At 40.8% G+C, this 21481-nt stretch overlaps 1 protein-coding gene across 1 annotated transcript in view; it reads right to left on the bottom strand.

Annotated features, from left to right (window-relative positions):
- KCNH8 (potassium voltage-gated channel subfamily H member 8) overlaps positions 1–21481 on the bottom strand; it is a 444159-nt gene that overhangs the window by 182845 nt on the left and 239833 nt on the right. The window contains exons 4-5 of the mRNA XM_081573380.1: positions 13447–13574; positions 7639–7879 (exon numbers count right to left, since the gene is read on the bottom strand). Of these exons, the coding sequence (XP_081429506.1) occupies positions 7639–7879; positions 13447–13574 (369 nt within the window). The remainder of the gene's footprint in view (positions 1–7638; positions 7880–13446; positions 13575–21481) is intronic.

Below are 21481 nucleotides of genomic sequence, written 5' to 3'. Positions count from 1 at the left end.
AAAAACATCATTTTTCTTTGCTGTATGAAAATCTTTCCTTCCCAAATCTCTTGTTGAACTACTTTTTAACAGTTCTGAACCATTGATTATAAGATGCCAATTTAATACACTGATTTATAAATAGAATATAGACATTATGTGAAATATACCTGTGGGATTTATTGCACACACCTCTTTGTGTGAGTGCGTGCTCAGTCACTTCAGTTGTGTCCGACTCTTTGTGACCCCATGGACTGTAGCCCGCCAGGCACCTCGGTCCATGGAATTCTCCCGGCCAGAATACTGGAGTGGGTTGCCATGTCCTCCTCCAGGGGCTCTTCCTAACCCAGGGATGGAATCCAGATCTCCTGCATTGCAGGCAGATTCTTCATTGCTGAGCCACCAGGGAAGCTCACATACCACTTTATTTAGTATTAAACAATATAAACACTGCCTTCATATTATAAGAGAAGGCAATGGCACCCCACTCCAGTACTCTTGCCTGGAAACTCCCATGGACGGAGGAGCCTGGCAGGCTGCAGTCCACCGAGTCGCAAAGAGTCGGATGACTGAGCGGCTTCACTTTCACCTTTCCCTTTCATGCACTGGAGAAGGAAATGGCAACCCACTCCAGTGTTCTTGCCTGGAGAATCCCAGGGACGGGGGAGCCTGGTGGGCTGCTGTCTATGGGGTCGCACAGAGTCGGACACAACTGAAGCGACTTAGCAGCAGCAGAAGCGTATTATAAAAATATATTATTAGAGGCAATACACTTTTTATTCCTTGTATTTTGACTTACTTCTCAATGATCATTTTTAGGCCACCTTGGTGAAATATTTACTTTAAGAAATGTTAAACTATTTTCCCAGATATTTTATTACAAAACATAGATGACTTTAAGCTCATTTAAAAGAAGAAAGAGCAGTAGTATAACAGTAGGGAAAGAGCAGAGATGTTTTTAGTGCTTATAAAAATAAGTCAGTCAACTAGGGATTCCAGGAAGAAGTCACACTAAAACTGTTGGTGAGTCCCAAATTATAAAGTCTGTGCTCGCTTCAGCAGCACATATACCAAATTATAAAGTCATCTTTGTGGAAGCTAAACTGCATAAAAACAGGAGTGGGTTTCCACTCTTTTGTCATGCAACTAGTATGAGACAGGTATTGTTTACCTAGAAAAAACTCTTGCTGTCTGGAACACAGTAGAATTGAAAGTAAGAAAGAAGAGCAGAAGGTTTAGGACAGCTATCAGAGGGGAAAGGCGGACTCCATGAGTTTAGTAGAGGAAAGCAGCCTTGGAAAAAGAGGAAAAAATAACATATCTTTCCCACAAGTGTCGATTTTCCTGAGCACAAACAAGACACCATCTATCAATGAGCATGTAGGAGCAGAAATGGCTTCCAAGCCTAGAGATGCCCAATATCTAAGAACCAGGAGGAGAGGGAAATAAAGTTCAAGGTACAGCCTTGTCTCTATACAGAGTTGAACAATAATGGTAATAAATATTCATTAAGCAGATACTCAGGCTTAGATATGTTGAACGATTGCCCAAGTTCATGGGCACTTTGCCGTGATCGTGAGACTTTTTAGAGTCCTGATTTACATTTTTCCTGGGTGGGTGGCAGAAAGCATCAAAGATTAGCAAAGTGAGAGGATTTAAAATGAACGGACTGGCACACGGACACACCCCATTCGGCTACAATTTTCATTTTCTTCGTTTGCTTTTCAGTTGAGGTGTAATTGACATGTAACATTGTACTAGTCTCAGGACCACTGCATAATGGTTTGATATCTGTATATACTGTGAAATGATCACAACAGGTCTAATTACCATCAGTCCTTGGTACAAAGTCCCGTATTTTTTTTGCCTTGTGATGAGACATTTTAAGATTTACTCTCTCAGCACCTTTCAAATACACAATATAGTATTATTGACTGTAGCCACCCCGCTATGCATTATATCCCGTTGACTTTTTAATTTTATAAGTGAAAGTGTGCACCTTTCGGCCCTGTGCGCGTATTTTGCCTACCTCCCAACACCTCTGTTCTCAAGCAGGGGTCCGCAGCCCTGAGCCCGTGGACCGTTCCCCGTCTGCAGCAGGTTAGGAGCCAGACCGCGCAGCAGGAGGTGAGCACCGGCTGAGTGGCGAAGCTGCATCTGCTGCCCCACGCGGCTCACATCGCCGCCCGCACCACCCCCGCCCACCCTTGGGAAGTTTTCCTGCCCGGAGCTGGTCCCAGGTACCAAAAAGGCTGGGGCCGCGGGTCCATGGGAGCCACCAACCTGTCTCCATTGGTTTGGTTTTCCATGGTGCAGTACCCTCAAGGTCCATCCATGCTTTTGCAAATGGCAATATTTCATCCTTTTTAACGGGTGAATAGTATTCTACAGTATATATGGTTTCTCCTTGGTATCCCTGGAGAAGGGCTAGGCTACCCACTCCAGTATTCTTGGGCTTCCCTTGTGTCTCAGCTGGTAAAGAATCCGCCTGCAATGCGGGAGACCTGGGTTCGATCCCTGGGTTGGGAAGATCCCCTGGAGAAGGGAAAGGCTACCTACTCCAGTATTCTGGCCTAGAGAACTCCATGGACTGTATAGTTCATGGGGTCACAAAGAGTTGGACACGACTGAGCGACTTTCACTTCACTCTGTATCTGTAAGATTGATTTCAGGACCTCCAGGATACTAAAATCTGTAGATTCTCATGTTTCATAAAAATGGCATAGTATTTGTGTATAACCTACACATATGCTCCCATAGACTTTAAATCATCTCTAGATTAAGTACTATACCTAATACAATGTAAATGCCATATAAAGACTAATCATTGTAAATACAATGTAAATGTGACGTAAATGGTTGCTGGTGTATGACAAATTCAAATTCTGCTTTATGGAAATTTCTAAAAAAATTTTTTTTGTCGAATGATTTTCATCCACAGTTGGTTGAAATTGCAGATGTGGAACCTATAGATATAGAAGCAACACCTTTTTATATCCATTCATCCATCCACGGAAGCTTAGGTTCCTTCTGTATCTTGGATAGTGTAAATGATGCTGCAATGAACCCAGAGGCACATATACCTTTCTGCATTAGTCTCTTCTATTTCTTCAGATACGTATCAGGATGCTTTCCCAGTGGCTCAGTGGTAAAGAATCTGCCTGCCAATGGAGGAGACTCAGGAGATGTGGTTTCAATGCCTGGGTGGGGAAAATCCCCTGGAGGAGGACATGGCAACCCACTCCAACAGTCTTGCCTGGACAATTCCATGGACAGAGGAGTCCGGCGGGCTGCAGTCCATGGGGTCATACAGAGTCACACAAGACTGAGCGACTCAGCGTGCATGCACACAGGTGTCAGGAGGTGGGTTTGCTGTGTCTTACAGCAGCTCTATTTTAATTCAATTTTTTGAAGCATCTCCATACTGTTTTCCACAGTGGCTGCTCTAATTTATATTCCCACCAACAGCGTATGAGGTTCCCTTTTCTCCACATCCTCACCAACACTTGCTATTCTTGTCTTTTTGATAACAGCCATTTTAACAAGCGTGGTTTTGACTTGCCTTTCCCCAGTGATTAGTGATGTTGCTCATCTGTATGTCTTTGAAAAAAATGTCTGTTCATATCCTGTACTCTATTTTTAATTAGATTATTTTTCTATTATTGAGTTGTAATGGATTCCCTACATTTTGGAATATTAACCTCCTTGAAAATATGATTTGCAAATGTCTTCTCCCATTCATTAGATTGCCTTTTTATTTTTATTTTTTAATAGTTTCCTTCACTGTGCAGAAATTTTTTGGTTTGATGTAGTCCTAGTCATTGACTCTTGCTTTTGTTGCCCTTGCTTTTGGTGCCTGATCCAAAAAATCCTCACCAAGACTGATGTCAAGGAGTTTATTGTCCATGTTCTTTTCCTAGGAGTTGTATGGTTTCAGGTCGTACATTCTTTAGTCAACTTGAGTTAATTTTTGTGCATGGTATACGATAGTAGCCTATTTTTATTCTTTTGCATGTAGCTGTCCCATTTTCCTCACTCCATTTATTGAAGATATTGTCATTTCTCCATTGAATATTCTTGCCCTCTTTATTGATAATCAATTGATCATATATATGTGAGTTTATTTCTGGGCTCTCAGTTTTGTTCCATTAATCTATGTGTCTGTTTTTTATGCCCATATGATTAATATATGTTCATTTCTGTGAAAAAGGCCCTTGAGATTTTGGTAGAGGTTGCACTGAATCTGTAGACTGGTTAGATAATATAAATCTTTAAAACAATATTGACTCTTCTGACCCTTGAGTGTAGAATGTCTTTTGATCTATTTGTGTCTTCTTCAATGCTTTCATCAATGTCCCAAAGATTTCATTCTATAGGTCCTTTATCTCTTGGTTAAGTTTATTCCTTGATACTTTATTCTATTTTTTTGTAATTTTAAGAGGAATTGTTTTCTTAATTTCTTTTTTTTGATAGCTCATTGTTAGTGCATAAAAATACAACAGATTTTTGTAAATTGATTTTGTATCCCCACAATTTTTCCAAATTTGCTACTAGTTCTGATACTTTTTTGGCGTGGATCTTTCAGGGTTCATCTTTTTGAAATTCTCTGGATCTGAATCTGGATGTCTATTTCCTTCCCCAGCTTAATAAAGCTTTGAGCCATTATTCCTTCAAATAAGTTTTCTGCCCCTTTTTCTTTTTCTTTTCCTTCTGGACTCTGTAATGCAAATGTTATTTCGCATGATGTCATCCCATAGGAAGCTATCTTCACTTTTTGGCATGCTTTTTTCTTTCTGCTGCTCTCTTTGAGAGAGTTCCACTGCCCTGTCTCCAGATCGCTGATTCTTTCTCCTGCTTCACTGTTGAATTCCTCTAGTGTATTTTCCAGTTCACTTATTGTATTCTTCGGCTATGTGACGGCTTATAGTTTCACCTCTTTGTTGAAATTCTCACTGTGTTCATCCATTCTTTTCTGAGTCTGGTGAGCATCTTTATGACACTCCTTTGAACTCTTCACCTCATCAATTATTATTTTTACTTCGTTAAGGGTCCCCCCCCGGTGTTTTTCATATTCTTTTATTTGGAACATATTCCTGTTTCTTCATTCTGCCTGATTCTATTTGTTTCTCTGCATTAGTCAAAGCAGCTACCTCTTCCAGTTCTGACAGAGAGACCTTGTGTAGGGTGACACTTACTGCTCAGCCTTGTCCTGGGTCTTGATTTCCGCTTGATGGATCTCATTTGTTAAGTGTGCCAACTGGCAGTGTTCCTAAGGGAGGATCTCAGCACCTAGTCTCAGGCTGATTGGAAGGCAGGTCCTAAGGCAGAAGCTTTAAAAGTATGAAAATATATATCATCCTCTGAGACTTCAGTTGTAAACTCTGCTGACCTCTAGACCAGGCAGGTTAGATGTGTCCCTCTGGTGACAGATGCAAAAATCAGGGCTTTAAGTGATCTATAAGCTCTTCCCTGGGAAGTACTAATAAGCTCTAGCACAGCCAAGGAAGAACACGAGGAAGGAATCCCTCTTTAGTCCATAGATGTGTAGTAAACCTGAAGCCTGCCCTTCAGGTTGAAGCTCTAGACAAGTAACTGGATATTTTTCATAGGAAGATCTGGAGTGTGTTTCAGCCTGTGCTGTGCCATGCCTTAGGGGTCGGGGCCTGCCAAGAACTGGCTCTCGGGTTGTTTTAGTCCCATGGGGCCCAGAAACACAAGTTCCCCTGGCCATCAGACCCAGACACTCATGGAGCATGCACTAGTGCCTTTAATAGGGCAGTGGACAACTGTAGGAGTGAGGTATGCCCGTCGGCACAGCAAATAGGAGCTCAAAAATGGTACCCACAGGCCACTCAGGCCCTGGAGAGACCCCTCCATTCCACCCCGGCTTCTGTCCCTTCAGCAGACACTCTAAGATTAGCTAACAGATTTCCTGCACATACGTTCTAGGCGCTTTTCAAACTGCTGCCTGAACACCTAGTCCCAGGGTGTCTACGTCTGCAGTGGAGCCCTTTAAGAGTGGCATTTCTGTTCCCTGCAGCCATTTGAGTCTTCCGGATGCAAGCCCCTTTGACTTTCAAAGTCAGATGTTTGAGAGGCTTGCCTCTCAGGTGAGGTCTCAAGAACCGGGGTCCTGATGCTGAGCATGAACCCTTCACTCTTTGGGAAGAAGCTCCAAACGCTTGCTGTGGGCTTCCCGGTGTGTGTTGCCACACCAGCAGTGTGGTTTTTGGACAGACCGTATCTCTGCCTCACATACCTTCTTGATGTGAGACTTTTATCCTTTTTTATGAAGGAGCTGTTCAACTAGTTTTCTGCTCTGTTTTCGAGGAAATTGTTCCGTATGCAGCTGTGGATTTGCTGTTTCCATGGCATCAGGTGAGTTCAGCCTTTCCTACACGGCCATCTTGAAACACATGTTGCACAATTCTACTTCAAACTAGAATGTTTTTTTCCATTTAACAGTGATTTAATATTCCTCTAGGGTTTTACTTCTCCAATAAAGAATAGTTTAAGTTAAATAAAGATAAATTTCTTTGAGTTGTTAGCCTTACCAAGATACCTAACTAGACAACATTGCCACCTAGTGGTCCAAACATACTACGGCCATCACCTTTGGGGTGGGAGCTGGGGTCTGAGGGGTGTGCCTAGGAAGTGCATGTTAATTGTGATGCCAAAATCACACCAAGGGCATAAAACTCTTGCAGAGCAAACATGTGCTGACATTCCATTGGAGAACCCCAAACCACACCAGTTCCACAGAGAAAAATGTACCGTTACCATTGAAACAAGCTTTTGACTTGCTTCATTTATTTATTTCCTTTTCTTTGAACTTTTAGAGTCCATTTTTTTTCAGTCCCTTGTTCACCTACTGCTTGAAAACATTGTCAGTTCTCTCATCTTTACAGAAAGGATGTTACCCTATATCACCATGACCAGGTAAAGATGCAGGAGTCGGGTTGCCAATGGTGCTCAGAAACTCCACAATGGATCAATCTGAGCCTCTGATAAGAATGATCTAGAATAATCAAGCAAGAGCTTGACTGTGGTCTACACAAGATGGAACTTAAACGGACAGAAAACTAGGAGAAGTCTTAGAAGCATGAAGCAGATGCAGCTTCAACTGAGATTCCCAATGTTCTAGAGATAAATATTCTTAGCAAACATCCCTCAGGGCCTCTCCTTTAGGTAAAGTCAGATACTCAGTGCTTCTGATGACTGACTAGGAAGTTCATGTGACCCGTTGCTTCTGCAACTAGGCCACCTGAGGCAACCCCATCAGGTTCCCGAGAGGCATAGATGGCTTGAAGGAGCATGCCCAGGATGGGCCATTGCCAGGATGCCACTGATGTGTTCTTGCCAAGCCTCATCTCTGACCCTGTGCAGGTAAGACCGTCACGGATGCTGAGAGCACAAAACAGAACAGCCATTAAGGATAGAAACAAAAAACATCAGTGTAGATCTCTGCACAGAGGAACCGTGAGAAAGCTGGAAGAGGTAATTCTCAGAAATCCAAATATGTGCTTCTCCAAGATTTGCATCAGAGGCTGAGTTATGCCCATGCAAATGGATCTTAGCTCAAATTCATGTTACAAAAATCTGGAACACATCTGTCTTCCCCTATGCAAATCTCCCAGGAAAACAGCCATTGGTTCTTACCTATAATAAAAAGAATCTCCACTGCGATGTCACTGACTGTTGTGCTCCGCGTTGTCGACAGGTCATCATTGCCAATGAAGCAGACGTTGTAAGGTACCGTCACGGCGACATAAAACGTCGCCAATAGAATAAGCCAGTCCCAGCCGGCTTTGAAAGTGCTAAAATGCAAAAGTATGAATTTGGACTTTTTTGCATCAGAAACTTTATACTCCGGAAATGCTGGTTTGTCTACAAAAACATTCTGTGGATAAAGACAAAAAGGAGAGAAGGGAGAAATACAACATTAGAAATAAGGAACAGGGAGAATTATTTAGAAACACATATCATGGTACTAGATCTTACAATAAACATTTAGAAGCTGGTAATGCAAAAAAAAATAGAGATGTATAAATTAAAACTGGGCAGGGATCTTTGTTATAAGTAACAGGAAAATGCAGAGTGTAGTCATCCATGTTAATATGTGAGTAATCTAGACTTTTGTTCATGAAGAGTAAAAAGATCATCACCTAAAATGTCACCTAGAAACATCCAAATTTGCGAGTATGATCCTACATACGTTATAAAGACCAGATACAGCTAGGTTCCCACTGTCGTGGGGACATTCCATATACTTATAGTTTTGAGAAGACAGTCATTATGTAAAGAATACCTGAAATTCTTCTAATAACAGCAAAGGTGCCTTTTTTTTTTTTTCAGAAAGGATAGAGCTATATGATCAAATTTGATTGTAAATAGCTGTTAACACATCTTTCAAAATACAACCAGATTGTACTGACTACTTTCATTACGGTTGTTGGTGAAGCTTCCAGTTGGGAACCCAAATCTCACAACCTCGATGCATGGGTTTATTCTGACACTGGCTCGCCCTTGTTAAAATGGCAAAGTGAGAAACAGTTACTTAACAGTTATTATTCAAGTCATGGGAGGAGAAAAGCAATGTTCACTGTGCAGCTGATTAAATGCAGAAGAATAGCTGGAGTTATTATAACTGCAAAAGCACTCCACTTTGAAAGCAGTCCAAATTGATGAACAATTCCTTTTATTGCAATGAGACAAAAGGAGGCCCAACAATAGGGTGTGGGGAAATTTGACAGCCTATGACCAGGTATTTGCGCACCTTGCTTTGACCTCAATTAATGAGAATTACAAGCTAGGTAATGGAAACTTAAAATTGAAAGTTACATTGAATGAACAGAACAGTTTGAAGCTCTGGAGTGTATGGTGCTCGCAGGTTGCAGCGTGTTTTTTTCTTTCGGGCATTGAGGGATGAGCAAATTAATATGATATGTTCAGGGATCCCTAAAGTACCTGGGGATTCAAGAAAGGTTCAGAGCAGTCAGGAGCATGCGCTCTTTCGTGGGGACTCTCTAGAGGCCAAGTACTTCTGCTCCCTTAATATGAATGCTGCTTCTGTCTTGCGTCTCTCCTTGGCAGGCGTTTACAACACATGCTTCTACTTCTGGTTAATATTCTCACTCAGCCCACTCGGGCACTTCAGAAAGCTGGGATCTGAGGGGGGATTGCTTCCCTCCTTCCTGACAGTTCTTTCCTGCCCATCTGCCACTGTGTCTATGCTCCACTCAACCCCCTGACTTGACCTGCCTCCTTCGCTTCATTGTTTGGCTTTTGGAACAAGTTCCAAAGGTAGATTATGCCATAAAATTCAGAGAGGAAGAAGGAAGTAACACCTGTTGGGCTTCTCATCAGAGCTGATGCGGGTGCAGAAAAGAGAGACTTACGGGCTATAAGAGACTTAGCGTCTCAAGGTTGATAAGCACTTGTATTTATGATAGAAAGGGACAAAGCCCAATATGATTTTTTCCCAAATATTTACTATAATAACACATTACCAAAAGCCATGGAGGAATATTTCAATTTTTCCAAATAAGTCTTTTTCTATCATGTTATAGAAATGAAATTCTGACTTTGTTTCAGAGAGAAGCCAGCTCTAGGAGTGAAGGCTGTGAAAACTCAAGAAGCAAAATATTTTTTCATTTGAAGTATGTGCATTATATGAGGCATTAGTGGTGCTGTTGCAAAGGTCAGCAATGTAATGGTTATCTCCCAAAATCAGAAAATAAATCACACCACTTCATTTTTACAGGCTACTCAAAATACATTAAAGTATTTTAAAGGATACTGAGAATCTGATGCATCTCAGCTTAGACTTAAACTTTAAAAGGTTTCTCATTCAAATTCTGCATGCATCTTGACACAATCAGCATTGAAAAAAGAGTGCAAAAAGAGACACCCTTCTCCTCCCACTACTCTATTTATAAAGTTTTATCAAAAACCTTTTGAATGGAAGAAATTTCTTACAATTGGAAAGTGTGCTTTTAGCAAGTTTGGAGAAAAAGGCATATTTATAACCCTGAAATATATGAAGTTTGTCTACAGAATAATAGAACCAACTATTCTCAATTTTAGTTATCTATCATTTATTAATTTAGAATCATATTCTTTAGTAGAAATGGTGTTTGAGTTGTGTAACCTCTACCATGCTCAGGCGCTCAGTCACGTCTGAGTCTCTGCAACCCCATGGACTACAGCCCGCGAGGCCCCTCTGTCCATGAGATTCTCCAGGCAAGAATACGGGAGTGGGTTGCAGTGGGAAGACTCCAGGGAGTCTTCCCCACCCAGGGATCCTGCATTGCAGGTGGATTCTTTACCAGCTGAGCCACCAGGGAAGCCCAAGAACACTGGAGTGGTTCTCCTGTCCCTTTGCCAGCGGATCTTCCAGACCCAGGGATCGAACCGGGGTCTCCCGCTCTGCAGGCGGATTCTCCACCAGCTGCCAGGACGCTCTGCCTCCACTGACACACATCGGTTGTGGGCGCCACCACCTGTCCCACGACTGACAGCTCGTCGATTAAGAGAACAGCTGGGTGCTGTGTTGCTGCCGAAGTGGCCGAGCTGGGGTCGCCGCAGAGGAAGAGAGCAGGTCCGTCTCAGTCGTCTGTGCTACCCACAGGCAAAAACTGGGCCAGCAGGACTCCCTGCCGATCCAGTGGTTACTTCTCGAGCTTCCACTGCAGGGGGCCCAGGGTTTGATCCCTGCTCGGGGAACTAAGACCCACAGGCCACAAGGAGTGCGTGCATGCCCAGTCGTTTCCGACTCTTTGAGTATGTATTATTAAATCACAGTTGTTAAGACCAAAACCTAATCAAGGCTAACTATTCCCTCAACTATTTCTGCAACATGTCTTTGAAATCAACTTGTGAATGAACAAAGCGATGGGAAAATGTGTCTACCGTGATCATGCTGAGTGATTGCAGGGCAGCATATGCCTTCCATGACGACCAGCCCAGAACCCTGTCCGTCCTATTTCGGCATCTAAAGCACCGTCCTTTCAAGCTCTCAAGCCTGCCATGAGATCTTTTGAGTTGAAGGCACTTGCATCATCCCAATGTCACTGAATAGAATAACCAGTCAAGGAAACCAGAAATTAAAAACTGTTTCCAAAGTTAGAGCCAGGACTGACGGGCATTAGTTATACTGTGATTCTCAGAGCTTGCTAACAGCCGGGTGAGCTCATTTGTTCCGAGTTGAATCCCATATTCTTATTGCCGAGAACTGTATCAGAGAAGAAGCAGGGTAGGAGCAGAAGCGCTGTGGCTGAGTCAGGGGACTCATGCTTGGGTCCCACATCTGCTGGTTCTGCTTCTGATATTTCAAATAAATTGTTCTTTTCCATCATTAAAATGGAACTAATAAAAATCATATCTAGTACTGGCTTGCTGTAAGAATCAAATAATATGATAACAGCAAAAGGGATTTGTAGATAGCAAAGACCTACAAAAATATTAAGAGATCTTTTTTTTGGTCACTTGAATGCGAATATATTCCGAATTTCCCGAAGGCTGATTGTTTAGCCAATAAACTGGGTCGTTGTTCCCTCTTCTCCAGCCTCTCTGCTCTCCCAGCATCGGGCTCTGTCCTCCTTGGAATGAGACGGTGAGCAGGGCTGGTCCTCACTCCACGTTCCTCTTTCAGGAATACTGTGCTACTTGTCCTGTCAGAGGCTCCATGTTGATTAGACGTCCTTCGTTACCATGTAGCATTTTAATGCTTCATCCTGATGTGTGAAATTCTTAAATAAATGCAATTTAGTAAATTAACCAAGGAGTGGGAGTTATGATTTTTTAAATAAGATTTTTAAGTGCTGTTCTGTACTTTGTTGAATCAGAAGGGAAAAAACAGCATGTTCTGTGAATGCATTTTTAAGCTCACTAAGACTTGGTACATTTAAGTGACTCTGGACTCAAGGCTAGAAGAGTGTCTTCTTTCAGCATTACAGAATCTCAGGCTAATATTTGTTTAGGTGCTTTGCTGGCTGGTTTGCATAGAATAAAGGCCAGGTGTGGTTACATTTGTTTCTTCCTAGAACTTACATTGTCACTGAGGCTGACTTGGTAAATGAAAGCAGGTATAACAAGGAACCAGGGGGAGGATTCACAGATCTAGTGCTGAGCCACGCTCAGGTCTATCCCTGGATTCTCAGGGAATCAGTGTGACACACAGGCATCCCTACAGAATCTTTATATTCAGCCAAGACAAACTCAACAGAACGTGACTCTTAACAGCGGTGCACACAGATCAACACCAGCGTGGGTGATGGTCCTGGAGCACCAATGGGTGGAAACGGTTTGGCTTCCAGAGAGAATCCCGCTGAGGCAGAGCCGGGTCTGCAGACCTAGCATGTCAGGTGGCACTCCACCCCTGACTCTCTGTTCACGAAACTCAGACAAATGGGTTCTTTGTGCGTCGATGCAAGACTGTTTTAGCAAACCGTTTGCATGTCAGATTAGATAGTTTCGAGTCTTCCATGTAAAATGAGAGGCCAAAGAACCTCCTGTGTCCCTAACTCCTAGAACCTAAGCACTTGAGGTCAATTCCAGACCAGCTCCGGTTTTTTCACATGATTTTTCTGAAGTCACTGGTAAGTCAGGCGCTGAGTCTTGATGTCTGACCCCCATAGTCAGACATATCCCCAAAGTTGTATGTTCTGGAGATTTCACTATGCAGATTAATGACATTACCATGATTTGAAAAATCACCTTTGAGTATCTACAATCAAGCAGGTATAGTTCTGGATTTCTGAGTGAAGTCTCTTCGTCCTAGGAACCTATGATGAAATTAACTGGCAAATCCTGGGGGACGTGGGCCACTTAAAACTCTGCGGAGTCACCTTTTATAACCACAGTTATCTGCTGTGGCTTTGGCCAGATGACCACTAGGTTTCAGAAAGTAGCCCTACTCTGATTTACTAAAAGGTAACTTAAAAAAAAAAAACACAATTATAAGGTATATGGCATGTCATTTCAAATCCAGTGTTGTTAGGTGTGAAATCCCCAATTCTGTGTTGCATAAAATGTAAATTTCTAAATGGAGCAATGACTGATTTGTTCATGGTTCCCTTGGATGAAAGCATTCAGTGAAATTAGATAAAGTGCAAAACAGATGGAATGAAAATTAAATTTGAGACATTTTAACTAACAAACGATGAATGTGTAATATAACTTGTTCATAAAATGTAACCAGTCTCATTTGCAGTGTCCCTAGTACCATACTGTACTGGCTGAAATAATATTCTAGGCTGTGATAACACTACGATTAGTCACATTTATTATGGAAATGCCTTCTGGCTGCTGACCTTTCCCAGTTTGTTCTTTATAGGAAAGTGCAAGTCAAAGTGGAAAACAGTCTAGGAAAGTCGGTAAATGAGTAATTGGGGCCTTTCTTCAGCGAATCAAACATCGCCACCACGGGAAAGTCTAGCACTCGCGGTGTGCACACGCACTACCTACGTTGTTTATCTTCAGCTTGTTCTTCTCTCTTCTCTGCAGGTGGCCAGAGATGTGGTAAAGGACCGCTCTGCTTCGTCTCCGCGCTGAGTCAAAGTGGGTCCCTGCTCTCGATCTTCCTTTGGCTTTGTCTGGAGGGAATAAAACTCATTAAGCACCGATGAACTGTCCTCTGACCCCAAGAATGTCACTGTGGCAGCCCCTGCTCAAGGGCACACAGCACACGTTTGTCAACGCCCCAGACTACCTGCTGACTCCTAATGACCCTTGATTTTAGCTCTTTACAATTTGTATGTTTTTATCTTCATGTCAACGTCATCATTTTTTCAACAAAAGTAAAACACACAGAGCACAGAGAAACTTTCAAATAATTCAGGAAAGCGTTAAATAAAAAGCCTTACTCCTTCCTTCCTGCTGTTTCACATTGATATCCCTAATTTGACTTTCAACCTTTTTTCCTCATTTTTTTTTCCAGAAAAATATCTAATACGTGAGCTATATCCACTTTCATACTTATTCTTTGCATAAATGGAAGTTTACAATAAAACTATTTACATATTAATTTTCCACATCAAAATAATGTAAATCATTTGTAATGGGCACATTAGAGTTCTTTGTCATTCTTTTCTCGAGCTAAAAGTGTGCCATGTTAAAGATATAGTTTCATTTTTTCACTATTTCCCTATCATGAACATATAGATTTATCCAGTATTTTAAAAAAAAATCTGTGTAGATAACCCTGCAAAGAAAATTCTTATATGCACAGCACTGTGCATTGATGTGCCAAGGTATTCAGTAAATAAATTACTAACAGTGGTTCTGCAGATTTTAAATTTTGGCATACATATTCCAAATTTAATTCCAGCAACTTATACTCCCAGCAGTGGTGAGTAGATGTGTCTGCTTCACTGCAGACATCAAAATTATGATATATATAAAATAAGTGTTGCCTAATATTTTGATAGCTGAAAAATGCCATGCAATTATTTGGACTTACATTTTTTAAATGGCAAATGTGAATATGTTTCAGGTGAATATTTATTGTCCATTTGCATTTATTTTTACGAAGTCTCTTCACATTATTTGTGCTAATTTTGAAATTAACTTGGTACTTTTCTATTTATTTTTAAGAGCTTTTGTATCTTAGTCACCATTTTCTTGTCACATATGCTGCTGACAATGCTCCCATTCTGTTACTTGACCTTGGATTTTATTTATGCAGTATAAAAATTTCACATTTTTATGTTGTCAGGCTTATCAATATATGAATTTGTGGTGTCTAGGCTTTATGTCCTGCATAGTCAAGCTGTCTTCACTCAAAAATTAAAAAAGGAAACAAAAATTATTTTTAAAAATCTATGCCTGCATTCTTCCAACATGTTTGTGTCTTTGTTTTAATTTTTAACATTTAAATCTTTAATTCAATTGGAGTCTATTTTAGTAAAATTAGGTAAGTATCCAGCTATTTTATTTTCTTTCCAAAGGTCTACTGCTCAAGAGAAATAAAAAGTTGATTGTGCTACTTAAAGAAACATTTAGTCTTTATTTGGTCAGTTGGTGAACATTCAGTTTCATGCTATATAAATTGTATATATATGACAATGATTGTCATAGCTATGTTTTTTCCAGTGGTCATGTATGGATATGAGAGTTGAACCATAAGGAAAGCTGAGCGCCGAAGAATTGATGCTTTTGAACTGTGGTGTTGGAGAAGACTCTTGAGAGTCCCTTGGACTGCAAGGAGGTCCAACCAGTCCATCCTAAAGGAAATCAGTCCTGAATATTCATTGGAAGGACTGATGCTGAAGCTGAAACTCCAATACTTTGGCCACCTGATGTGAAGAACTGACTCATTGGAAAAGACCCTGAAGCTGGGAAGGGTTGGGGGCTGAAGGAGAAGGGGACGACAGAGGATGAGATGGTTGGATGGCATCACCGACTCAATGGACATGAGTTTGAGTAAACTCCGGGAGTTGGTGATGGACAGGGAGGCCTGGCGTGCTGCAGTCCATGGGGTCACAAAGAGTTGGACACAACTGAGCGACTGAACTGAGCTGACAATAATTGCAAAATGCAAAAATTGAAAACTTATTTTTCTAAGCTTCATCATCAAATCTCTGTCGTACTTGGAAGGCTGTCTGATTCCTCTTCATAAAGCCTATTTGGGAAAAAAAATGACTTGGTTTCGTTGCTACACTGAGGAAGTCATCTAACATTATTCCGCATACCAGGGCTTGTTCTAGATCCTCAGTATAAATAAATTTCAATTGATTCTCATGCTCAGTGAGATAAGCATTATTATCCCCCATTCATAGAGGAGAACACTGAGAGGTTGGTAATGACCACGTGGCTACTCAGGGAAAGAGCCGGTCTGTGAGGCCAGACTGGCCTAAACTCTCTGCTTCCACACAGAGCCCCGGTCTGTTAGTGAACTAAGTCAATATTCACATGCTGCGTGGTGTGAAGTGGCCCACAGATGAGTGTGTGTCACAGTCACAGCCTGTCCGACTCTGATCTCCAGGCGTGTCAAGGCCTTCAATGACCTCCCCTGCTCAGGCCGCACCAGGATGCTTTCAGTGACTGGAAAATAAGATGTTTTATTCATTGCAAAAGTCTAATCTGATGCTACATGTTTTTTCATTGCTCATCTTTTGCTTCAAACTTTGAGGGAATATTAAAGTGAAATGATGTATTACTATAGACATGAATCAATAAAAACAGATTAACAAAACATGATGTACAAGATCAAAAGGGCTCCCTTTCTTTTCAAAACGCCAGTGAACAAAGCACATTTCATTGTACTACTAAAAGTTAAGATTGTGCCTTCATGTGTTCACTTTTTTTTATCTGCGTAGAACTCTCATAAATTGCATCTGAAAATGTAATTATTAATTCATCAGGGTGTAACTTTAAATATACTTAAGCTGGACACGTGCTTGAGTTTTACAATAATATCTATAGGAATGTGGTTGGAAACGCAGTGGTCTGCTTATGCAGTATCAGTTGGCATCATGATGCCAGTGCAATTACAATGCTAACTACAGAGTGGACCAGATTAGAGATCTGTGACAGTCAACAAGCCAAATCCCATCTCCGTGGAGACATTTAATTATTGGTGAGATTTTCCAAATCAAACAAAAGCAATTTTATCCTCCTAAAAAAGAATCCCTCAAAGGGAAATGTCAAAGAAATATGTCCTGGTATTGGCTCTAAGTAGAAGGAAGAAAAAAGGTCTCCTTGAAAAGTTTTGTTCACAATTTAAGTTTCATTCAAGACTGGGATTGAAAAATCATTCCACTTAGGCGATCTAAAATCTCCCAAGCAAAGGATTGAACTTAAAATGGTTCTGGGTTGGTAGCTCCTGAATGAAAACAACATCATAAATAGAGTAGGAAACAACTCATTAAAATATATATGTGTGTGTGTGTGTGTGTGTGTGAAATCGCTTCGGTTGTGTCCAACTCTTTGCGACCCTATGGACTGTAGCCTCTCCATGGGATTCTCCAGGCAAGAATACTGGAGTGGGTAGCTATTCCCTTCTCCAGGGGACCTTCCTAACCCAAGGATTGAACCCAGGTCTCCTTCATTGCAAACAGATTCTTTACCATCTGAGCTTCTGGGAAGCTCATGCAGGAGACCCGGGTTCAATCCCTGGGTTAGGAAGGTCCCCTGGAGAAGGGCATAGCTACCCACTCCAGTATTCTTGCCTGGTGAATTCCATGGATAGAGGAGCCTGGCGGGCTACAGTCCACGGGATCTCAAAGAGCAGGACACGACTGAATGACTAACACTTTCAGTTTCACTTCATACACACAAAACAGTCATGACAGCAATGTTCGTAATTTTCATACACATAGAAACACATAAAATATGCATATGAAATATACACGTGTTTGTGTGTATAGCTAGAAATAAGCCAAATGTCCATAAACAGAAAAATGCATAAATGTTGATACAGTCATGACATAGGATGTTAAAATTCCATTAAACTAGACTTAGGATAAATAGAAAATGAAGGAAATAGTGCCTACCCGTTAGTATAGACATATCTCAAAATTATAATGTCAGGTACAAAAGCAGTAACCAGGTGAGCACTGACATCATGGCAACATTTTTATAATATTTACAAACATGCAAAACTGCTTCCCAGGTGGAGCTAGTGGTAAAGAATCTGCCTGCCAATATAGGAGACGCATGAGACCCAGGTTCAATCACAGGGTCGGGAAGATCCCCTGGAGTAGGAGATGGCACATCACTGGAGTATTCTTGGAAACAGTCAAAAAATGTGTAAAGTTGTTTGGAGCTGCATTTTTAAAATGATGAATGTGAATAAGCTTCAGGTATATATTTATTGTCCATTTGCATTGATTTTTATGAGGTTTCTTCACATTATCTGTGCCAATTTTGAAATTAACTTGGTACTTTTCTATTTTTAAGAGCCTTTGTATCTGAGTCACCATTTTCTTGTCACATATGCTGCTGACATCGCTCCCATTTTGTTACTTCACCTTGGATTTTATTTATGCAGCATAAAAATTTCACAATTTTATGTTGTCAGGCTTATCAATATACTAATTTTGGTGTCTAGACTTTACGTCCTGCATAGTCAAACTTTCTTTGGAAAATTCTGGAAATCCTAGAAAATTCCACATGCAGAGGAGCCTGGAGGGCTACAGTCCATGGGGCCCCAACAAGCCAAACACGATTGAGTGACTGAGCAGACATATCTAAGAGTAAGTAACATATCATCTAGGGAAAAAAATACGTATACTACAAATCTACCCACAATCACACAAATAGAGCAAACTGCAAGGAGATTGGGAAACAAAATCTTTAGCTGGGCCACCTTGTGGCTTACTGAATGGAGTTAGTAAAATCCTATTTGTAAACTGGATTGGGATTGTATGGGGTTTTTTAAAATAATATTTTCAAATCATATAATGTATACATTTTGAATGTAAAGATATCTCACAACAAAAGACTAAAGTGGTGCTGGACCCTTTAACAGTGAGATCTGAGCAGATTCTTTGGAGTAGGGGTGGGGTTGGGGGTGAGGCATCAGTTGCTGAAGATAATGGCTCAGGGTTAAAATCCAAAGGAGGAATAAGATGTTAATAAGATGGGGGAACAGAGGGCAGAACAGCCCTGAGAGCAAGTAAAACGGATGAGAGTCTTGGTCAGAAAGGAGCTCAGTGACTGGGAATAACTCAAAGACGCCCTGGAGGGTTGAGACACAGATAACGGGAAGGAAAGGAGGGAAAGAAAAGAAGCTGGAAGGCGGGCAGAAGCACACTGCGCTTTCCTCACACCGTGTTAGGCACACTGAGCTACAGGCAGAACCGGGGCATGCGTCTCCAGTCAGGCAGCCAGGCGCCCCGAGATCCACAGCTGCACACGCAAGAGCCCCTCAGACACAAAATGAACCTGCGTGCTCACTTCCATGGCTATGACTCTCCGTAAGCAAAACCCAAGGAAGAGTGAACTAGAAGGACATACAAAGGAAAGAATTACAGAAACAGAAGGCAAAGGCAGGGAAATCCCTGACAGTCCAGTGGCTAGGACTTGGCGCTTCCACTGCTGTGGGCCCAGGTTCAGCCCCCAGCTGGGGAATTAAGATCTCACACACACACACACACGAGTTCATAAAATGTATGATCAATAAAACCAAAGGAAGATAAAAGAATTAAACCCTTTTGGCAGTTGTGTTCCAGGGAAAAATAGAGACAACACCAACAGTGTTAAGAGTTTCAAAAGGACCATAAATTTAGAAGACTTTTAAATGATGAGATTCCTTTGTGCAAAAATCTATCAAACAGTTTCCTAGATAAAATGACTACTTTGGGGTGGGTAGTCAATTACCAAAACATGTCCCCAAAGTGGTAAAAACCTTGAGTGGACCAACAACTTTGGAACAAGTAGATAAAATGGCCTTCTCCTCCACACAGCTTGTCACCCCAGCTACCAGGGGGCTTTAAAGGTCAACGTTATCAAGCCCAGAAGGAATAAAAAATTCTTTTAAGCCTTCAGAGAACAAAGAACTCTGAAAATTCCTGAATTCAACCTACAAGCCCAGAAAACTGTGATACCAAACCTAGGGGAGTAGAATACAAAAAGATAACCATATACCACGTTGAATATACATGCAAAATCCTAAACAGCACATTGGTAAATTGAATATAGAAGTGTATTAAGAGAAAGCATACCATACTTATTTGGGATTCATGCCAAAGATGGTTTCATTTTAGGAAATCATTATATACTTAGTAGATTTATAAAGAAGAAAATCCACGTTAATATCTCAGTAAATGTTTTTTTAAACATAAGTCAATATATCAAAAAAAATCTGCAAACAATAAATGCTGGAGAGGGTGTGGAGAAAAGGAATCCTCTTGCCCTGTTGGTGGGAATGTAAATTGATACAGCTACTATGGAGAGAAATATAGAGGTTCCTTAAAAACACTAAAACTAGGAGGTGGTATATGTGTAATTATGGCTGATTTGCATTGTCATACAGCAGAAATTGGGCTTCCCAGGTGGTGCTAGTGGTAAAGAACCCTCCTGCCAATGAAGGAGACTGAAGGGACGTGGGTTCGATCCCTGGGTCGGGAAGACCCCCTGGAGGAGGACATGGCGACCCACTCCAGTGTTCTTGCCTGGAGATTCCCCACGGACAAAGGAGCCTGGCGGGCTACATGCGGCGGCGAAGAGTCAGACGCGACCGAAGCGACTTAGCACACACAGCAGAAACCAATATGACACTGTAAAGTAATTTTCGTCCAATTGAAAAATAAATTAAAATAACCCGATTTATGTAAAAAAAAAAAAAGAAAAAATTAAAACTAGAACTACCAAATGATCCAGCAATCCCAGTCCTGGGCACACACTCTGAGAAAACCATAGTTCAAGAAGATACAGTCACCTCAGTGTTCATTGCAGCACTGTTTACAATAGCCAGGGCATGTAACCAACAAAGCTGTTCATCAACAGATGAATGGAAAGAAGATATGGTGCATATTTACAGTGGAGCATTACTAGATCATAAAAGGAACAAAAGTGACTCATTTGTAGAGGCGTGAATATGCTTCCGTTTTTAAAAGAAATTGTAATAAGCAAGCAATAGAAGAAACGAATCTTTAGCTTGATAGAAAATATCTATCATTAATCAAGGGAAAACTCATTTAATGAAGCGACATTAGAAGTTTCACAGTTTTTGCAATTTATTTTTATTTTAGAGAGGAAGGAAGACAGAATTTCCCCTCCGAAATGGAAAATGAAGTCAATGTAAACCCATTATGGAAAATGTTGAAAATACAGAAAAATTTAAAAAAAAAAAAAAAAAAGGATGCCTGGTTGTTTTCAATCCCAATGATTTCATGCATTTCCTTCCAAACTTTTTCTGTATTTTATACTAACTCAATTGTAATCAGATAACGTATACACAATTATTCCTTGAATATTAAAAAATGGCACATGTATATTTTACAAAATTTAGAAATGTAAACAATATAAAGCAGGAAATGAATCTCTTTCATAATAGCATCTTCCGGCAATAATTTAACATTTTTGGTGTATTTCTTTTTTGATTTTGTACTAGGCTTTCTTTTTATTTCTTCACATCACTGACCTCATTTCACGTAACAAATATTAAATATAATTAACACAGAATAATCACTAATTTATAGATATGAAGAGGGTCAAAGGGCAAAATATCTGCCAAAAGACACAAATTTTAACTTCTACATTCTTAGATTACAATTTTGAATCTATTGGCTGGAACACATGTTTAAGTTGTTTGTTAGGAGATTTTGGGTGTATGTATTTTATGGTTTTCCATATACTGAACTCTGCAATAGTCTATTGTGACTTTGCTCCTCTAAGAATGTCACACAAACTGCCAATCTCTGGATCTATCAGATGGTTGGTGTTCCAAGACAGGGTAGTGGAAGCATCCAAACCAGATGCAGGCAATAGGGAGAAGTGTTGTCTATAGAAAATGTTTAAAAAATACACAATGCAACTACATTTGGTCAGCTTTTTA

This window comes from Giraffa tippelskirchi, chromosome 2 (assembly GCF_054371585.1).
Source record: "Giraffa tippelskirchi isolate mGirTip1 chromosome 2, T2T-mGirTip1v1.2.pri, whole genome shotgun sequence".
NCBI classification, from domain to species: Eukaryota; Metazoa; Chordata; class Mammalia; order Artiodactyla; family Giraffidae; genus Giraffa; species Giraffa tippelskirchi.
The sequence above is the reverse complement of the archived record's forward strand: the minus strand, read 5'-3'. Positions and strand labels throughout refer to the sequence as shown.